At 52.3% G+C, this 15794-nt stretch overlaps 1 protein-coding gene across 4 annotated transcripts; it reads left to right on the top strand.

The window, feature by feature from the left end:
* The first annotated feature begins 3686 nt into the window (after positions 1 to 3686).
* Positions 3687 to 15468, top strand: AP2S1 (adaptor related protein complex 2 subunit sigma 1). 4 transcript variants are annotated; one of them, XM_078360211.1, is made up of 6 exons: positions 3687 to 3817; positions 5072 to 5181; positions 8873 to 9022; positions 14149 to 14262; positions 14849 to 14908; positions 15080 to 15468. In XM_078360211.1, the coding sequence occupies exons 3-6, from the start codon at positions 8930 to 8932 to the stop codon at positions 15179 to 15181; spliced, it is 369 nt and encodes a 122-aa protein (XP_078216337.1). In that variant the 5' UTR covers positions 3687 to 3817; positions 5072 to 5181; positions 8873 to 8929; the 3' UTR covers positions 15182 to 15468. The 4 variants fall into 4 exon arrangements, with proteins under 4 accessions (XP_078216337.1, XP_035140566.1, XP_078216336.1 ...); XM_035284675.2 differs by lacking the exon at positions 5072 to 5181 and having other exon boundaries at positions 3687 to 3770; XM_078360210.1 differs by lacking the exon at positions 5072 to 5181.
* Positions 15469 to 15794: the final 326 nt, after the last annotated feature.

Here is a 15794-nt window from a genome sequence, read left to right as displayed (position 1 = left end):
TTAGCTATGATCAGGTCACTGCACTCCTGGGTAACAGAGGAAGACTCTGCCTCAATAAAAATAACAACAATAAAAATAAATAAGATAGGCCAGGCACAGTGGCTCACACCTGTAATCTCAGCACTTTGGGAGGCTGAGGCAGGCAGATCACCTGAGGTCAGGAGTTCAAGACCAGCTTGGCCAACATTATGAAACCCCATCTTTACAAAAAATACAAAACTTAGCCAGGCATGATGGCACACGTGTGAGCCACCACACCTGACCCTGGATAATACTTTCTTATGGGACTTTATATGGACTAGTCGACTCTCTCAAGTGATGTATATCCTATCTCTTTCCAGTTTTTTCCTATGGCAAGCATATTGTAATGGCCAGCTCAAAGGAAAATGCTTCCAGGGTGAAGTCGAAGTGCTGGGACTTTTCCTTCCTTCCTTCCTTCCTTCCTTCCTTCCTTCCTTCCTTCCTTCCTTCCTTCCTTCCTTCCTTTCTGACACAAACTTGCTCTGCTGCCCAGGCTATAGTAGAATGGCACTGTCTCAGCTCACTACAACCTCTGTTTCCTGTGTTCAAGGGATTCTCCTGCCTCAGCTTCCCAAGTAGTTGGGATTACAGGCGCGCACCAACACGCCCAGCTAATTTTTGTATTTTTAGTAGAGATGGGCTTTCACCATGTTGTCCAGGCTGGTCTCGAACTCCAGACCTCAGGTGATCTGCCCAACTTGGCCTCCCAAAGTGCTGGGATTAGAGGCATAAGCCACCGCACCGGCTTTTTTTTTTTTGAGACCGAGTTTTGCTCTGTTACCCATGATGGAGTGTAGTGGCCCTATGTCAGCTCACTGCAACCTCTGCCTCCTGGGTTCAAGTGATTCTCCTGCCTCAGCCTCCCCAGTAGCTGAGATTACACGTGTGCACCACCATGCCCAGCCCCACTTGTCCTTCTGATCTCATCTCAATGTCTCCCCCTCTGGAAAGCTGTCACTAACTGTTCGACTCAGCCAAGTGCCCCTGTTATGAGCACTTGTGGCAGCCAGCCTCCAAGATGGACCCCAGTGATTCTCACCTGGCATTGGCATTGCCTCCTGCATTGGCCAGGGTTGATCAGATCCCAGTAGAATATTGCGGAAACGGCAGCGTCATAAAGATCTGAGGCAAGGTCATAAAAGACATAGCAGCTTCTGCCATGCTCTTTCTTGGAACACTCATTCTTTGGGAAAACAGCTGCCACATGAGGACATTCACACGTCCTTGTGGAGAGATCCACGTGGTAAGGAACTGAGGCCTCTGGCCACCAGCCAGCATTCATCTGCCAACCACAGGAGCGAGCCACCCGGAACACAAATCCTTCAGCCGCAGTCAAGTGTTCACATGCCAGCCTGGAAAATATAGCAAGACCTCTTCTTTCCAAAAAATTTCAAAATTAGCTGGGCGTGGTGGTGTGTGCCTGTAGTTTCCACTACTCAGGAGGCTGAGGAGGGAGGATTGCTTGAGCCCTGGAGGTTGAAGCTGAGGGGTGATTGCACCATTGCATGCCAGCCTGGGTTACAGTGTGACACCCTGTCTCAGAAAAGAAAAAAAGGAAAAAAAAAAAAAGCCTTCTTGTGACTGTAGCACTGGCTAATATCTTTTTTTTTTTTCTTTTCGAGACGGAGTCTTGCTTTATAGCCCAGGCTGGAGTCCAGTGGCGTGATCTCAGCTCACCGCAACCTCCCCCTCCTGGGTTCAAGCGATTCTCCTGTCTCAGTCTCCCTAGTAGCTGGGACTACAGCCGCATGCCACCATGGCTGGCTAATTTTTGTGTTTTTAGTAGAGACAGGGTTTTACCATATTGGTCGGGCTGGTCTCAAACTCCTGATCTCAGGTGATCCACCTGCCTCAGTCTCCCAAAGTGCTGCGATTACAGGCATGAGCCACTGTGCCTGTCTTTTTTTTTTTTTTTTTTTTTTTGAGACAGAGTTTCACTCTGTTGCCCAGGCTGGAGTAAAGTGGCATGCTCTCAGCTCACAACAACTCTGCCTCCCAGATTTAAGTTTTTCTTGTGCCTCAGCCTCTCAAGTAGCTGGGAGTACAGTCACGCTACCGTGCCTGGCTAATTTATATATTTTTAGTAGAGATGGGGTTTTACCATGTGGGCCAGACTGCTCTTGAACTCTCAACCTCAGGTGGTCCACCCACCTTGGCTTCCCAAAGTGCTGGGATTACAGCTGTGAGCCACTACACCAGTCCTTAAATTTATTTATGTTATGTCATTTAAGTCCATTTTTCCTTCTAGAATGTGAATGCTGTGAGGGTGGGGGCAGTGCCTACTCTCTTGCTGAAAATGCATTCCTTCATTCAACAAATGTTTTTTCTTTTTCTTTCTTTTTTTTTTTTGAGATGGAGTCTTGCTCTTTTGCCCAGGCTGGAGTATAGTGGCACGATCTCGGCTCACTGCAACCTCTGCTCCCGGGTTCAAGAGATTCTCCTGCCTTAGCCTTCCAAGTAACTGGGATTACAGGTGTGCACCACCACGCCCAGCTAATTTTTGTAATTTTAGCAGAGAAGGGGTTTCACCATATTGGCCAGGTCGGTCTTGAACTCCTGACCTCGTGATCCACCCACCTCAGCCACCCAAAGTGCTGGGACTACAGGCATGAACCACCTCACCCAGCCCATTCAACAAATACTTATTGGCCACCACACTTGTGCCCAGTATTAAGTTGAGCACTGGAGATTAGGACTGGGACTAAGGGGAAGCAAGTGACGTGTTCAGGGCACAAAATAGAATGAGGCATGTACTCTCAGTCCTGTTTAAGAGAGGAATTGGCATGGAAGAGTGAGGTCCTTTCAGAAACTTTGCAACCTGGACACTTTGCTTAATGTCATCCTAGTATCAGCCCTGTTGGAGACGGAAAAGCACACAAGACAGAAATGATCTCTGGCTTCTTTTTGCCCCTGCAATATCTCATAACTATGTGTTGGTTATTCTGCCACCATATCTGAAATTTACATAATAATAATTATTATTTTTTGAGACGAAGTAGAGATGGGGTTTCACCATGCTGGCCAGGCAACTCCTGACCTCATGATCTGCCTCCCAAAGTGCTGGGATTACAGGCGTGAGCCCCCGGGCCCGGTCGGTCCAAATTCATGCTCTTAAACTGTTGTCTCCCGAGAGACACACGCAACATATTTTAAGCAAAGCACTGACCTGGTGTGGTGGTGGCTCATGTTTGTAATTCCCGTGATTTGGGAGGCTGAGTGTGGCTTGAAGCCAGGAGTTCGAGATTAACCTAGGCAATATATCTAGATCCCTGTTTTTATTTTTTTAAAAATTATAGAAAGCACTGGATGAGGAATGGAAAGATTTTCTAGCTCCCCAGAACAGTTTTAAAAATTTTAAAACTACTATTCCCAGCATGCCCTTCTCCCCTGGGTGGAGGGTGGGGCCTAGTAGAACTACATTTCCTCGAATGCAACGCCTGCACCGCTGGCTGTTTAGTATCTCGGGAATTGTAGTCCTATATAAAGATGTTGGTCCACAAATCCCAGCATGCACCTGTGATCCTACTCGTTTGGTAGGAAAAGGACGGGCTCTTGCCTCTTCACCCATCTTCACCCAGGCTGGCCCCATTGGTGAAACTACAATTCCCAGCGGTCTGTGCGCGAGAGGGCAGGCGGGTTTTTCTGCCGGAAGTCCGCTCTAGCTCAGGGCCCCCCAACTGCACCCTGAGCCGGAGCTGCCCAGTCGCCGCGGGAACGGGGCCGCTGGGGTCCGGACGGGGGTAGCCATGGTAACGGGGGCGCTCTACGCCGGGGACTGGCGGAGGGAAATGCACATGTAAATAGCCGAGGCTCGATCGGGCGCTGACAAGCCCCTCCTCTGCCGCGGATGGTCTGGGCCGGACGCGGGCTCTGGGGATTGGGGCCGATCCAGGGCCGGGAAGGAGGACACAGGGCGGGGATTCTCTGCGTGGGGGTCACCAGGGGTCTCGCGGGGAGGGGCATTGGGGGTGCGGTTCCAAAGGGAAAGGGCTGTGCAGGTGGGAGACATCGTAGATGGTTGGGAGCTTTGAAACGGGAGGAAACTCGCAAGGCACGGTCTTGGGGGTTGCGAGAAGGCATTGGAGGTGGGGAGGAGGCTTCCCAAAAAGGAAGGCGCTCTGGGAGTGTGGTGGGAGCGCTGGACAAGAACGGGGACCTTGGAACAGGGAAGGGAGGTTTTCTTGGTGTGAGGAGTCTCTAGAGACAAGGATTCGATTGCAGGTGGAGAGGGGATGTTGAACCAGGGTCAGGAGACTGCCTATGAGAGAGGGTTCATCTCAAGGAGAAGAGACCCGGCACAGGAAGCCAGAAGTAGGCAACTGTAGGGAGTGAGACTTAAGGGTCAGGGAAAGCGCTGTACAAGAAGTGAGGGCCTGGAGGTAAGATGAACACTAGGAATGAATGGGGAGCAGCTGAATAGATGTTGAATAGCAATTGAATAGGTCTTTCCAAGAGGAGAGATCTTGAGGGGTGGGGAATAGGCTTGGAAGTGTGAGATCTGGGGAGGGATCTTTGTTGGGGCAAAGACTGGACATTGAATTTCGGAGTGTCCCTGACACCCAGGCTGGGGCTTTGGATCTAGAAAAGGGTTGTTTGGGCCGGAAGTTTGGAAAGGGTGTCAGAGCCGGGAGCGGAGTCTCCTCCAGGAACAGGGTCCTTGGAGGCAAAATATGACCTTTTGAAGAAGGGAGGAGACCTGGGAATGGAACAAGGCATGTCACCAATTAAAAAGCCCACTGAGGCCCCAAGGAGGGGAACTGAGACTGGGAAAGTGGAGGTCAAAAGGGAACAACTCCAGAGGAGGAGGATTGGAGACAAGGAAGGTTGGGGGGCATCTAGAGGGAACAGCAGAGGCTCGAGGATGCAGGGATTCAGGACAGAGGGGACTTCTCAGGGTAGAGTCCTTGAGGAGGAGAGATTCCAGGTGGGAAGAAAACAGGAAGAAGTATACCAGGGAGTTTGGGAGTAAGAGGCAGAGTGTTTTGTCAACTCTGTGGGTTTGCCTCTAGTTCCCCTTCTTCTGTGTTCATGTCTCTGGCTCTGCTTCTAGGCTGTAGCTACCTTGTGTGGGTCCTAAAACGTCCCTTCCTGCCCGGGACCCTTGCACTGCTAGGAAGTGGTTTTCTCTGGCTCAGCAGAAGGAGTTCTTGGAAGAAGAGTGTAATATCCTGTTCCTGTCCAGTTTGGTTGGTTGGGGGAGGGAGGATAGAGTGTGTGGAGAAAAAGAGTGAATTCTCTTTCCTAAGAGAAGACTCTCAACCTTGGGCGGTGACTCATGCCTGTAATCCCAGCACTTTGGGAGGCCAAGATAGGTGGGTCACAGGAGGTCAGGAGTTCAAGACCAGCCTGGCCAACATGGTGAAACCCCATCTCTACTAAAAATACAAAAATTAGCCAGGCGTGGTGGTGGACGTCTGTAATCCCAGCTACTTGGGAGGCTGAGGCAGAAGAATCGCTTGAACCCGGGTGGTGGAGGCTGCAGTGAGCTGAGACCGTGCCACTGCACTCCAGCCTAGGTAACAGAGTGAGACTCTGACCACCCCCCCCTCCCCAACACACACACAAAAGGACAGGACAAGAGGATTCTCTTTCCTAAGAGAAGAGGCTCCCACAAGTTCGGTCAGGGGTTCAGAGCAAAGCCTTTGGACTCCCACCTCTGCTTTCTGGCTGTGAGACTTCCTTTCCCTGAATCTCAGTTTCCTCATCTATAAAATGGGCGTAAGCATGCCTGTCTCAGACAGAAGTGGGCCCAGAGCTTCCAGCAGGGTAAGCTTGGCCCCTGGTTTTCTGAAAATCACATAATGAAACGTGATGCTGCTAAGAGCTGGTACTTTTTTTTTTTTTTTTGAGAGGGAGCCTCGCTTTGTCATCCATGCTGGAGTACAGTGGCGCGATCTTGGCTCACTGTAACCTCCGCCTCCTGGGTTCAAGCGATTCTCCTGCCTTCGCCTCCCAAGTAGCTGGGATTACAGGCATGTGCCACCACACCCAGCCAAATTTTTTCTTTCTTTTTTTTTTTTTTTTTTTTTTTTTTTGTATTTTTAGTAGAGACAGGGTTTCGCCCTGTTGGCCAGGCTGGTCTCGAACTCCTGATCTCAGGGATCCACCTGCCTCAGCCTCCTAAAATGCTAGGATTACCGGTGTGAGCCACCACACCTGGCCCAAGAGCTGGTACTTATTTTTTTTGTTTAATTTTAAATAAAGATAAAGATGGGGTTTCACCATATTGGCCAGGCTGGTCTCAAACTCCTGACCTCAGGTGATCCGCCCGCCTCAGCCTCCCAAAGTGCTGGTTACAGGTGTGAGCCACTGCGCCCAGCTGAGCTGGTACTTATCTAACACTTTGTACTAGTCACTGTACTACACCTCTATTCTTTTTTTTTTTTTTTTTTGAGACAGTCTAGTTCTTTCACCCAGGCTGGAGTGCAGTGGTGCCATCTCAGCTTACTACACCCTCTGCCTCCTGGATTGAAGCAATTCTCCTGCCTCAGCCTCCTAAGTAGCTGGGATTACAGCCAACCCCCAATCACACCTGGCTAATTTTTGTATTTTTAGTAGAGATGGGGTTTCTTCATGTTGGCCAGGCTGGTATTGAACTCCTGACCTCAAGTGATCCACCTGCCTTGGCCTCCCAAAGAGCTGGGATTATAGGCATGAAACACCGCGCCCGGCCAGGAATATTCTTTACCCCTCACCGTAAACTCAGGCAACCAAACAGTTAAGTCAGGAAAGTGGCAGACCCTTTGGAAAACAGCATTTCTGAGGAAGGGAAACATCGTGTTACTCTATGACCCGGCAATCCCACTCTTAGACCCAAGAGAAATGATACATCCACACGAAAACCCGTACACGAATGTTCATAGCGGTATTATTCATAATAGCCGCAAAGCAGAAACGACCCACACGTTCAAAGTGGCCTTACCCATCCAGCAGCATCGCTCAGTCACGGAAAGGAATGCAGCTCTGATGAGCCTGAAAACGTCCCGCCGAGTGAAGGAAGCCAGACACGAAAGCCACAGAGTGCATGATTCCACTCACATGCAGGGTCCAGAACAGACACATACACAGAGACAGAAAGGAGACTCGTGGCTGCCAGGGGCTGGGGAACGGAGAGCAACTGCTAATGGGTGGGGAGGTTTTCAGGGGGAGATGATGAAAATGTTCTGGAATTAGACAGTCACTTAGATAGTGGTGACATTAGGTGGGGTGTGGTGGCTCACGCCTGACCCAGCGCTTTGGGAGGCTGAGACACAGGTAGATCACTTGAGGCCAGGAGTTTGAGACCAGCCTGGACAACATGGTGAAACCCCCATCTCTACTAACACAAAAAATTAGCAGGACGCAGTGGTGCGAACCTGTAGTCTCAGCTACTTGGGAGGCTGACGCACGAGAATTACTTGAACCCAGGAGGTAAAGGTTTCAGTGAGCTGGATCGAGCCACTGTACTCCAGCCTGGGCGACGGCTAGACCATCTCAAAAATAATGATAGTGGTGATTTTTATACAACTATGGATATGCTAAATGAGTATACCAAAACCCGTCTAATTGTCTACATTTTAAGTGGATGGATTTTACGGTTTGTGAATTACATTTCAATTTTATAAAAAGTTACTAAGCAAAGAGAAAAAAAGAAGTGGCAGAGCTGAGAATGACACCAGAGGAGTCTAAACTTGCTACCTGCTGGCCACTGAACTAAGCTTATAAACTTTTTTTTTTTTTTTTTGAGACGGAGTTTCGCTCTTGTTACCCAGGCTGGAGTGCAATGGTGCGATCTCGGCTCACCGCCTCCTGGGTTCAGGCAATTCTGCCTCAGCCTCCTGAGTAGCTGGGATTACAGGCACGCGCCACCATGCCCAGCTAATTTTTTGTATTTTTAGTAGAGACAGGGTTTCACCATGTTGACCAGGATGGTATGGCTCTCTTGACCTCGTGATCCACCCGCCTCGGCCTCCCAAAGTGCTGGGATTACAGGGGTGAGCCACCACGCCCGGCCGCTTATAAACTTTTTTAACCTTTAAAAGACTCTGGTAGGCTGGGCATGGTGACCCATGCCTATAATCCCAGCACTTCGGGAGGTGGAGGTGAGCAGATCACCTGAGGTCAGAAGTTTGAGACCAGCCTGGCCAATATGGTGAAACCCCATCTCTACTAAAACTACAAAAATTAGCTGGGTATGGTGGCAGGTGCCTGTAATCCCAGCTACTCAGGAGGCTGAGGCAGGAGAATCACTGGAACCCAGGAGGCAGAGGTTGCAGTGAGCCGAGATCGCACCACAGCACTCTAGCCTGGGTGACAGAATGAGACTCCATCTAAAAATTTAAAATAATAAAATAAAAATAAAAAAAAAAAAAACCACCCGGGTGAGATGAATTTTCTTGGGAAACTTGTTTTACTGGTGAGGAAATTGAGGCCTAGGGAGGCAGACGAGGCTGGGTGCAGTGGCTCACACCTATAATCCCAGCACTTTGGGAGGCTGAGGCGGGAGAATCCCTTGAGTCCAGGAGTTCGAGACCAGCAACATAGCAAGACCCCATCTCTCCAAAAAAAAAAAAAAAAAAAAAGAGACAGATAAGAAGTGGTGGAGGCTGGGACTTGGGGCCCTGGAGCTAACTCCAGGGTTGGGGACTTGTGGAAGGGATGTCACTCCACAGGGTGCTGGAGGGACCTGGGATGGAGTGTGTGGCCAGGCTGGCCTGGCTTGGGTCTGGGGAGCACCTGAGACCCCTGGAAGGCCGTCAGCAGGGAGGCCCTGAGCCTGAGCTCCCCTCTGGGTGGATGGGTGGGGCCGCAGGGCAGCGCCCAGCCTGCCCTCTGTGCCCCTCTCACTTCCTCTTCCTCCTGCTGCCCCCAGATCCGCTTTATCCTCATCCAGAACCGGGCAGGCAAGACGCGGCTGGCCAAGTGGTACATGCAGTTTGATGATGATGAGAAACAGAAGCTGATTGAGGAGGTGCACGCCGTGGTCACCGTGCGGGATGCCAAGCACACCAACTTTGTGGAGGTGACGCCCGCCCTATGCCTCCTGCACGTCCCTCGCTTCCTCCTGCCCTCCTTCCCCACTCCCTGCCCAGCCTCTAGTTGCAAGAACCCCATAGACCCTCTCTCCCTCCCATATGCATTCACTCAACCCGATTTGAGCTTGCTGGCTTCCTCCCTTCCTTTTGTTTGTACTTTTCATTGTGAAAAACCCGTAAACACACAGATGAGTACAATGAAAAAAAGTGGGGATTCAAATTACCACCCAGCGCTCATCAGCGTCCATGTTTTGCCTTTTGTTCTGCATTACTATCAATTTTTTTGCCTCAGATTTAAAAAGTTTTTTTTTTTGCTGGTGCCTTTTCAGATTTCCCATAGAACGTTGCCCTGGCTGATCTTGAGCTCTTGAGCTCTAGTGATCTGCCTGCCTCGGCCTCCCAAAGTGCTGGGATCACAGGCATGAGCCACTGTGCCTGGCGAGGGTACAGGTTTAAATGGTTTGGTCAGGATGGTTTTGCTGAAAAGGTGACATTGGAGCCAAGACCTGAAGGAGTTGAGGGAGGGAGGAAATTGTCGGAGAGGAACATTTCCAGCCAAGGGAAGAGCAAGTGCAAAGGCCCCGGGGCAAGAGCATCCTCAGGGCGGGCCAGGGACAGCAGGAATGCCAGTGAGAGGTGGAGGAGATGGAAGAGGGGAGATAACAGGGTGATCTCTTGGTGCAGGGCTGCAGGGAAGACTCGGGCTCTCACTCTGAGTCAGCTGAGACTTAGGAAGGTTATCTTTGTTTTTGGTGTGTTTTAGAGACAGGGTCCTGCTGTGTCACCCAGGCTGGAGTGCAGTGGTGTAATCACAGCTCAGTGCAGCCTCCCAAGCTCCAGCCAGCCTCCTACCTCATAATTCCAAATGGCTGGGACCACAGGCATGCACCACCACACCTGTCTAATTAAAAAAATTTTTTTTCTCCCGAGAAGGAGTCTTGCTCTGTTGCCCAGGCTGAAGGGTAGTGGCACAATCTCGGCTCACTGCAGCCTCCACCTCCCAGGTTCAAGCGATTCTCCCACCTCAGCCTCCCAGGTAGCTGGGACCACAGGCATGTGCCACCAATGCCCTGCTAATTTTTGTATTTTTGGTAGAGACAGGGTTTTGCCACGTTGCCCAGTCTGCTCTCGAACTGCCGATCTCAAGCCATCCGCCCACTGTGGCTTTCCAAAATACTAGGGTTATAGGTGTGAGCCAGCGCACCCGGCTAATTTTTAAAATTTTTGGTAGAGACAGGGTCTTGCTATGTTGTCCAGGCTGGTCTTGAGCCACAGAGGGTTTCAAGCAGAGGAGGGCCACGGACCGACTTGAGGCTACCCTATAGGGCAAGAGCAGAGCAGGAGACTGCTGGGGAGAGGGGTGGCTGCAGTGGTCCCGGTGGGAGATGCTGGTGAGTGGACCAGATGGAAGCCATGGGGTGGCCAGGAAAGTTGTGGAAGTGGACCCAGCTGGAGGGCCAGTAACTGGACGGGGAACATGAGAAAAGGCAGAGCCAGGGCAACAGCTAGATTTCCCACTTGAGCCCGTGGGTAGCATGCAGCTGTCATTATCTGAGATGGCCAGACAGGAAGAGCAGGCGGAGGTGAAGATCGGGAGGGAGGTGTTGGAGGGCTCAGGCCCAGGGTATCATCCACATCCCAGCAGAGATGTCCAGAGTCAGGGTTCTCGGGGAAAGCTGGGTAGGATATGGAAATGGTGTTTCTGCACGGAGGGAAACCAAGGCCGAGGAACTCGCCAGGAAGTGAGGACAGACCAAGGAGAGGAAAGAGCAGAGGGCCACGTCTGCAGGCAGAGAGAGGAGGTGGGAGAGGAGAACCAAGAGGTCAGGTGTCCCAGCAGCCAGGCGGGGACAGTGCTGGAGCTGTCTCTCCAGGAGGAGGTCACTGGTGGTGTCATCAAGAGCAGCACGTGGGGTGGGGGAGAGGAACGGGGTGGGTGTGCTGGCTGTGTGGGTGCCTCGCTGCCACTGTAGCGGCTGGTTCTGTGCTGAGGGCTGGGGCCTGGGAGGGGTCAGTGAGGCACCATGATATGGGGGCAGCACGAAAGGTCAGCTGGGCAGGTGAGGATGTTACAGGGGAGGCTGCCTCTCAGGTCTTGGGCTGAGAGGTACATGCAGTTTGATGATGATGAGAAACAGAAGCTGTTTCCAGGCCCGCCCATTCATTCAGTTGTTCATTTGTGCATTTATTCACTAAATGTTGCTATGAGCCCCTCTGTGATCAGCCTAGTACTGGGTTCACAGTGATCACCAAGGCAGCCTTGTGCTGGCTTCTTGGGACTCACAGCCCAGGAAGGGACACAAGCCTGTCCCTAGACAGTGATACCCAGAGTGGGCAGGGCTGGGATTGAGGAGCTTGGTTGGGGGAGGGCACCTGACCCACCCTGGGGGTCTGGAGGGCTTCCTGGAGGGGACTGGTGAGTGAAAATCAAAGGAAGGAGTGGGCAGCTGAAAGATTCGGGCTGTCCCTCTTATTATTTGAGACAGGGTCTCACTCTGGCCCAGACTGGAGTGCATTTGTGCAATCATAGATCACTGCGGCCTCTGCCTCCCAGTCTCAAGTGATCCTCCCACCTCAGCCTCCCAAGTAGCTGGGACTATAGGTGCACACCACCACACCCAGCTAATTTTTTGTATGTTTTATACAGACGGGGTCTTGGTATGTTGCCTAGACTGCTCTTGAATTGATCTCAAGGGATCCCTCTGCCTTGGCCTCCAAGTGCTGGGACAACAGGTGTGAGCCCCTGCGCCTGGCCTTCTTCCAGTCTCTCTCTGACCTGCACTGTCCTGCCTTCCACTCTCCCTTCTTAGGAGCCCTGCGATGACCCTGGTCCCACCCGAATGATCCAGGATGTTTGCCCCATCTCATGCTTCTTAACTTCGTCACAAGTTAAGGGGCTGCAGAGTCCCCTTTTGCCGTATTCACAGAGTCTGGGATTGGGATGTAGACGTCTTTGGGGGCCATTATCCTGTGCCAGCCCTGTGTAGGGCAGCACTGGGGAGAGTGTGACAGCTCCAGGTTTCCTCACAGGTTGAGTCCAGTGGGAAGACAGACCCATCCCCAGACGGTGACAACCTGCTGTGGTCAGGCTGGGGTGGGGCAGGGCTGCCGCAGTGGCATGGGATGTTTAGGGGGGTCGCCTGCCCCAGCCTGCAGGAGGAGAGAATGTACTCTGAGAGAATGTAGCTGGAGGAGAGATGATGGTCTGGGGCAGATCCTGAGAAGCCTCAACATTTAAAACTGGAAGGAGAGGCTAGAAAGATGGAGCAGTAGCTGGAGGCGGAGGAAAGTGAGAGCAGGAAAGGCTGAATTGCAAGAAAAGAGCACTGATGATCAGTGTCAGGTCAGTTACCCACGCTTTCTATGTAGGTCTTAGAATAGTCACACTAGAAATCCTACTCAGGCCAGGTGTGGTGGCTCATGCCTGTAATGCCAGCATTCTGGGAGGCCGAGGCCGGCGGATTATCTGAGGTCAGAAGTTCGAGATCAGCCTGGCCAACATGGTGAAACCCCGTCTCTACTAAAAATACAAAAATTGACTGGGCATGGTGGCTCACACCTGTAGTCCCAGCTACCCAGGAGGCTGAGGCAGCAGAATTGCTTGAACCCAGGAGGCGGAGGTTGCCGTGAGTCGAGATTGTGCCACTGCACTCCAGTCAGGGCGACGGAGTGAGACTCCATCTCAAAACAACAGCAACAACAAAAACCTGAAAACGTGCTCGGAGTATAGCAATGAACAGGAGATTGAGCTGAAAAAATGCGTCAAAAGCTGAGGACTGACGACGACACTCATAGCTGCCAGCAGGTGGCGCCACATGCACAGCCCAGACGTGGAGCGCAGAGTTTTTTTTTATTATTTATTTTTTTTGAGACGGAGTTTCCCTCTTGTTACCCAGGATGGAGTGCAATGGTGCGATCTCAGCTCACTGCAACCTCCGCCTCCTGGGTTCAGGCAATTCTCCTGCCTCAGCCTCCTGAGTAGCTGGGATTACAGGCACGCGCCACCATATCCAGCTAATTTTAGTAGAGATGGGTTTCACCATGTTGACCAGGATGGTCTCGATCTCTTGACCTCGTGATCCACCCGCCTCGGCCTCCCAAAGTGCTGGGATTACAGGCGTGAACCACCGCGCCCGGCCCGGTTTCTGTTTTTTAACACAAGGTCTCTGCCGCCCAGGCTAGAGTGCAGTGATGCGGGCCTGGCTTACTGCAGCCTTGACCGCCCAGCCTCAGGTCATCCTTCCACCTCAGCCTCCCGAGTCGCTGGGACCACAGGTACATGCCATCATGTCCAGCTAATTTTTGTATTTTTGTAGAGACGGGTTTCACCATGTTGCCCAAGCTGGCCTGAAACTCCTGGGCTCAATCGATCCTGCCCCTCCTGGAGTGCTGGGATTTTTTAAATGAACCTGACGAACTGAACTGGGATTTTCAGGTTTTGGCCAAAGATACTGTACTTTGTAACCCAGTATGCATGTGTGTGTGTGTGTGTGTGTGTGTGTGTGTGTGTGTGTGTGGTGTGTTACTGTGCTAACTGTATAGAACACATTTCAATGAGGGCAGGACCCAGGATCGTCTTGGTGACAGTGCTGACCCTCCTCCCCACACTGCCTATCACAGGCCTGGCATAGAGTAGCTGCTCAGGAAGTGTTTGTTAAATAATCGAGTTAATTCCAGGCTAAAGAATGTGACTGTCTTCAGAGGTAGCAGGAAGTCACAGAGGAAGTGGCGAGGCTGCATGGACACTGCTGAACGTGCCAGACTCAGCCTTGGGCTTTTGCTATCTGCTCGGAACATTCCTGCCTCTCCTCCAGGTCTCAGCTTTGATACCCCCTCCTCTAGGAAGCCCTCCCTGACTCCCCAGGCTCAGAGGGGGTTAGGTGCCCCCTTTAGGTTCTCACAGACCAGTCTTGTCCACGCTGGGGATGCCAGCCCCCACTGCACTGTGAGCAGATTTAGTGCTGTCTCGGCTACTGCTGTGACCCCAGCACAGGGCCAGGCACAGAGCAGGGCCTCAGGACCACATGTGGAGTGAAGAACTGAATGTTTTGGCCCCAGTCTGCCTGGCCCGTGGGGTCCTGACATACACCGTTGGTGAAACTCTGTCCTGCAGTTCCGGAATTTTAAGATCATTTACCGCCGCTATGCTGGCCTGTACTTCTGCATCTGTGTGGACGTCAACGACAACAACCTGGCTTACCTGGAGGCCATTCACAACTTCGTGGAGGTACAGGCTGGGGGAGGGGGAGGTGGGCGGGCAGTCCTGGGGTGGCCCCCGAGGACTGGGAACCCTCGGGGTCCCTCCTGAACCCTCCCGTGTGCATTGGCTGGGATTGTCTTTTTTTTTTCTTTGGGATGGAGTCTCACTGTCACCCAGGCTAGAGTGCGGTGGTGCAATCTGGGTTCATTGCAACTACCACTTCCAGGGTTCACATGATTCTCCTGCCTCAGCCTCCTGAGTAGCTGGGATTACAGGCACACGCCACCACACCCGGCTAATTTTTGTATTTTTAGTAGACACACATTTCACCGTGTTGGCCAGGCTGGTCTCGAACTCCTGACCTCAGGTGATCCACCACTTCAGCCTCCCAGAGTGTTGGGATTACAGGCGGGAGACACCCATGTGACCTTTTGCCATCTCTTTGCTTTTCTCTCTGGGTGTCTCCTCGCCTCTCTCACTGTCACTGTCTCTCTTCCCCGCCTCCCCCTTGGTCTCTATTTTTCGCTGTCTCTGTCTGATAACCTTGTTCCCATCTTTGCGTTTGGGGCTCTCTCCCTGCCTGTCTCTTACCATCTCTGCCTTCCTCTCCCAGGTCTTAAACGAATATTTCCACAATGTCTGTGAACTGGACCTGGTGTTCAACTTCTACAAGGTAGGCTCCTGGTGACGAGGAGGATGAAGGAGCCAGAGGAGGGGGAGAGAGGGCATCCCGTGGTGCAGTAGCCTCCTGGAGCCTCTGCTGAAGGGCATCAGAGCCCCAGCTTCCAGGGTCTGGGCCAGCATTCCCGGGGGCCTCTTTCACTGCAGGGTCTTCCCCACACAGGTTTACACGGTCGTGGATGAGATGTTCCTCGCCGGTGAAATACGTGAGACCAGCCAGACGAAAGTGCTGAAACAGCTGCTGATGCTGCAGTCTCTGGAGTGAGGCGGGGGAGCCCCACCCCGACCCCACCCGGCCCCAGCCCCTCCCGGACTCGCCTGCTCACTTCCCCTTTCCAGGCCCGTGGCCAACCCAGCAGCCCCTCCCTCAGCCACCCATGAGGAAGGGTCCCCGCTGGGTCTGGGCCACAAGGGAGGAGACTGCACCCCACTGCCTCTGGGCCCTGGCTGCCGGCAGAGGCCACCGTGTGTCCTGAGTAACTGTGCCATTGTCCTGTGATGCCGTGAGCGTGCGTGCGTGGAGCCCCCAATAAACCTGTGGTCCTGCCTGGCCTTGCTTTGAGCGCTTGCCTGTCTCCCCTGGGAACCAGATACCCAGGATGCCTTGCCCTCAGTCCATCAGTCAGTCAGTCAACAAACACCCCTCGTGGTGCTGAGCAAGATGAGGGACACAGGTGCTCTTCAGACCTGCTCCTGCACACAAAGAGCCCCTGAGGCTGGAAGGGGTGGCAGGTTTAGATTCCAGGTGCTTGCTGCTAAAATAACAATACTCAGCTGATGCTGAATGCCACTCATCCTCTCCCAGGCATTGTTCTAAGCAATTGACATGTCTTACCTTCCTTACAGCTCACAAGATTATGAGGTTGGGACGTGGTCTC

The sequence above is a fragment of the Callithrix jacchus genome, chromosome 22 (assembly GCF_049354715.1).
Source record: "Callithrix jacchus isolate 240 chromosome 22, calJac240_pri, whole genome shotgun sequence".
In the NCBI taxonomy this organism is placed as follows: Eukaryota; Metazoa; Chordata; class Mammalia; order Primates; family Cebidae; genus Callithrix; species Callithrix jacchus.
This window is presented reverse-complemented; position numbering and strand designations above follow the sequence as displayed.

Bases quoted from the DNA above. Each gene is read 5' to 3' on its own strand.
- AP2S1 (XM_035284674.2), top strand. From the start codon at position 5,050: ATGTCTCTGGCTCTGCTTCTAGGCTGTAGCTACCTTGTGTGGGTCCTA. The intron at 5,182-8,872 runs GTAATATCCTGT...TGCTGCCCCCAG, and splicing joins GGAGTTCTTGGAAGAAGAGT to ATCCGCTTTATCCTCATCCA. The intron at 14,909-15,079 runs GTAGGCTCCTGG...TTCCCCACACAG, and splicing joins TGGTGTTCAACTTCTACAAG to GTTTACACGGTCGTGGATGA.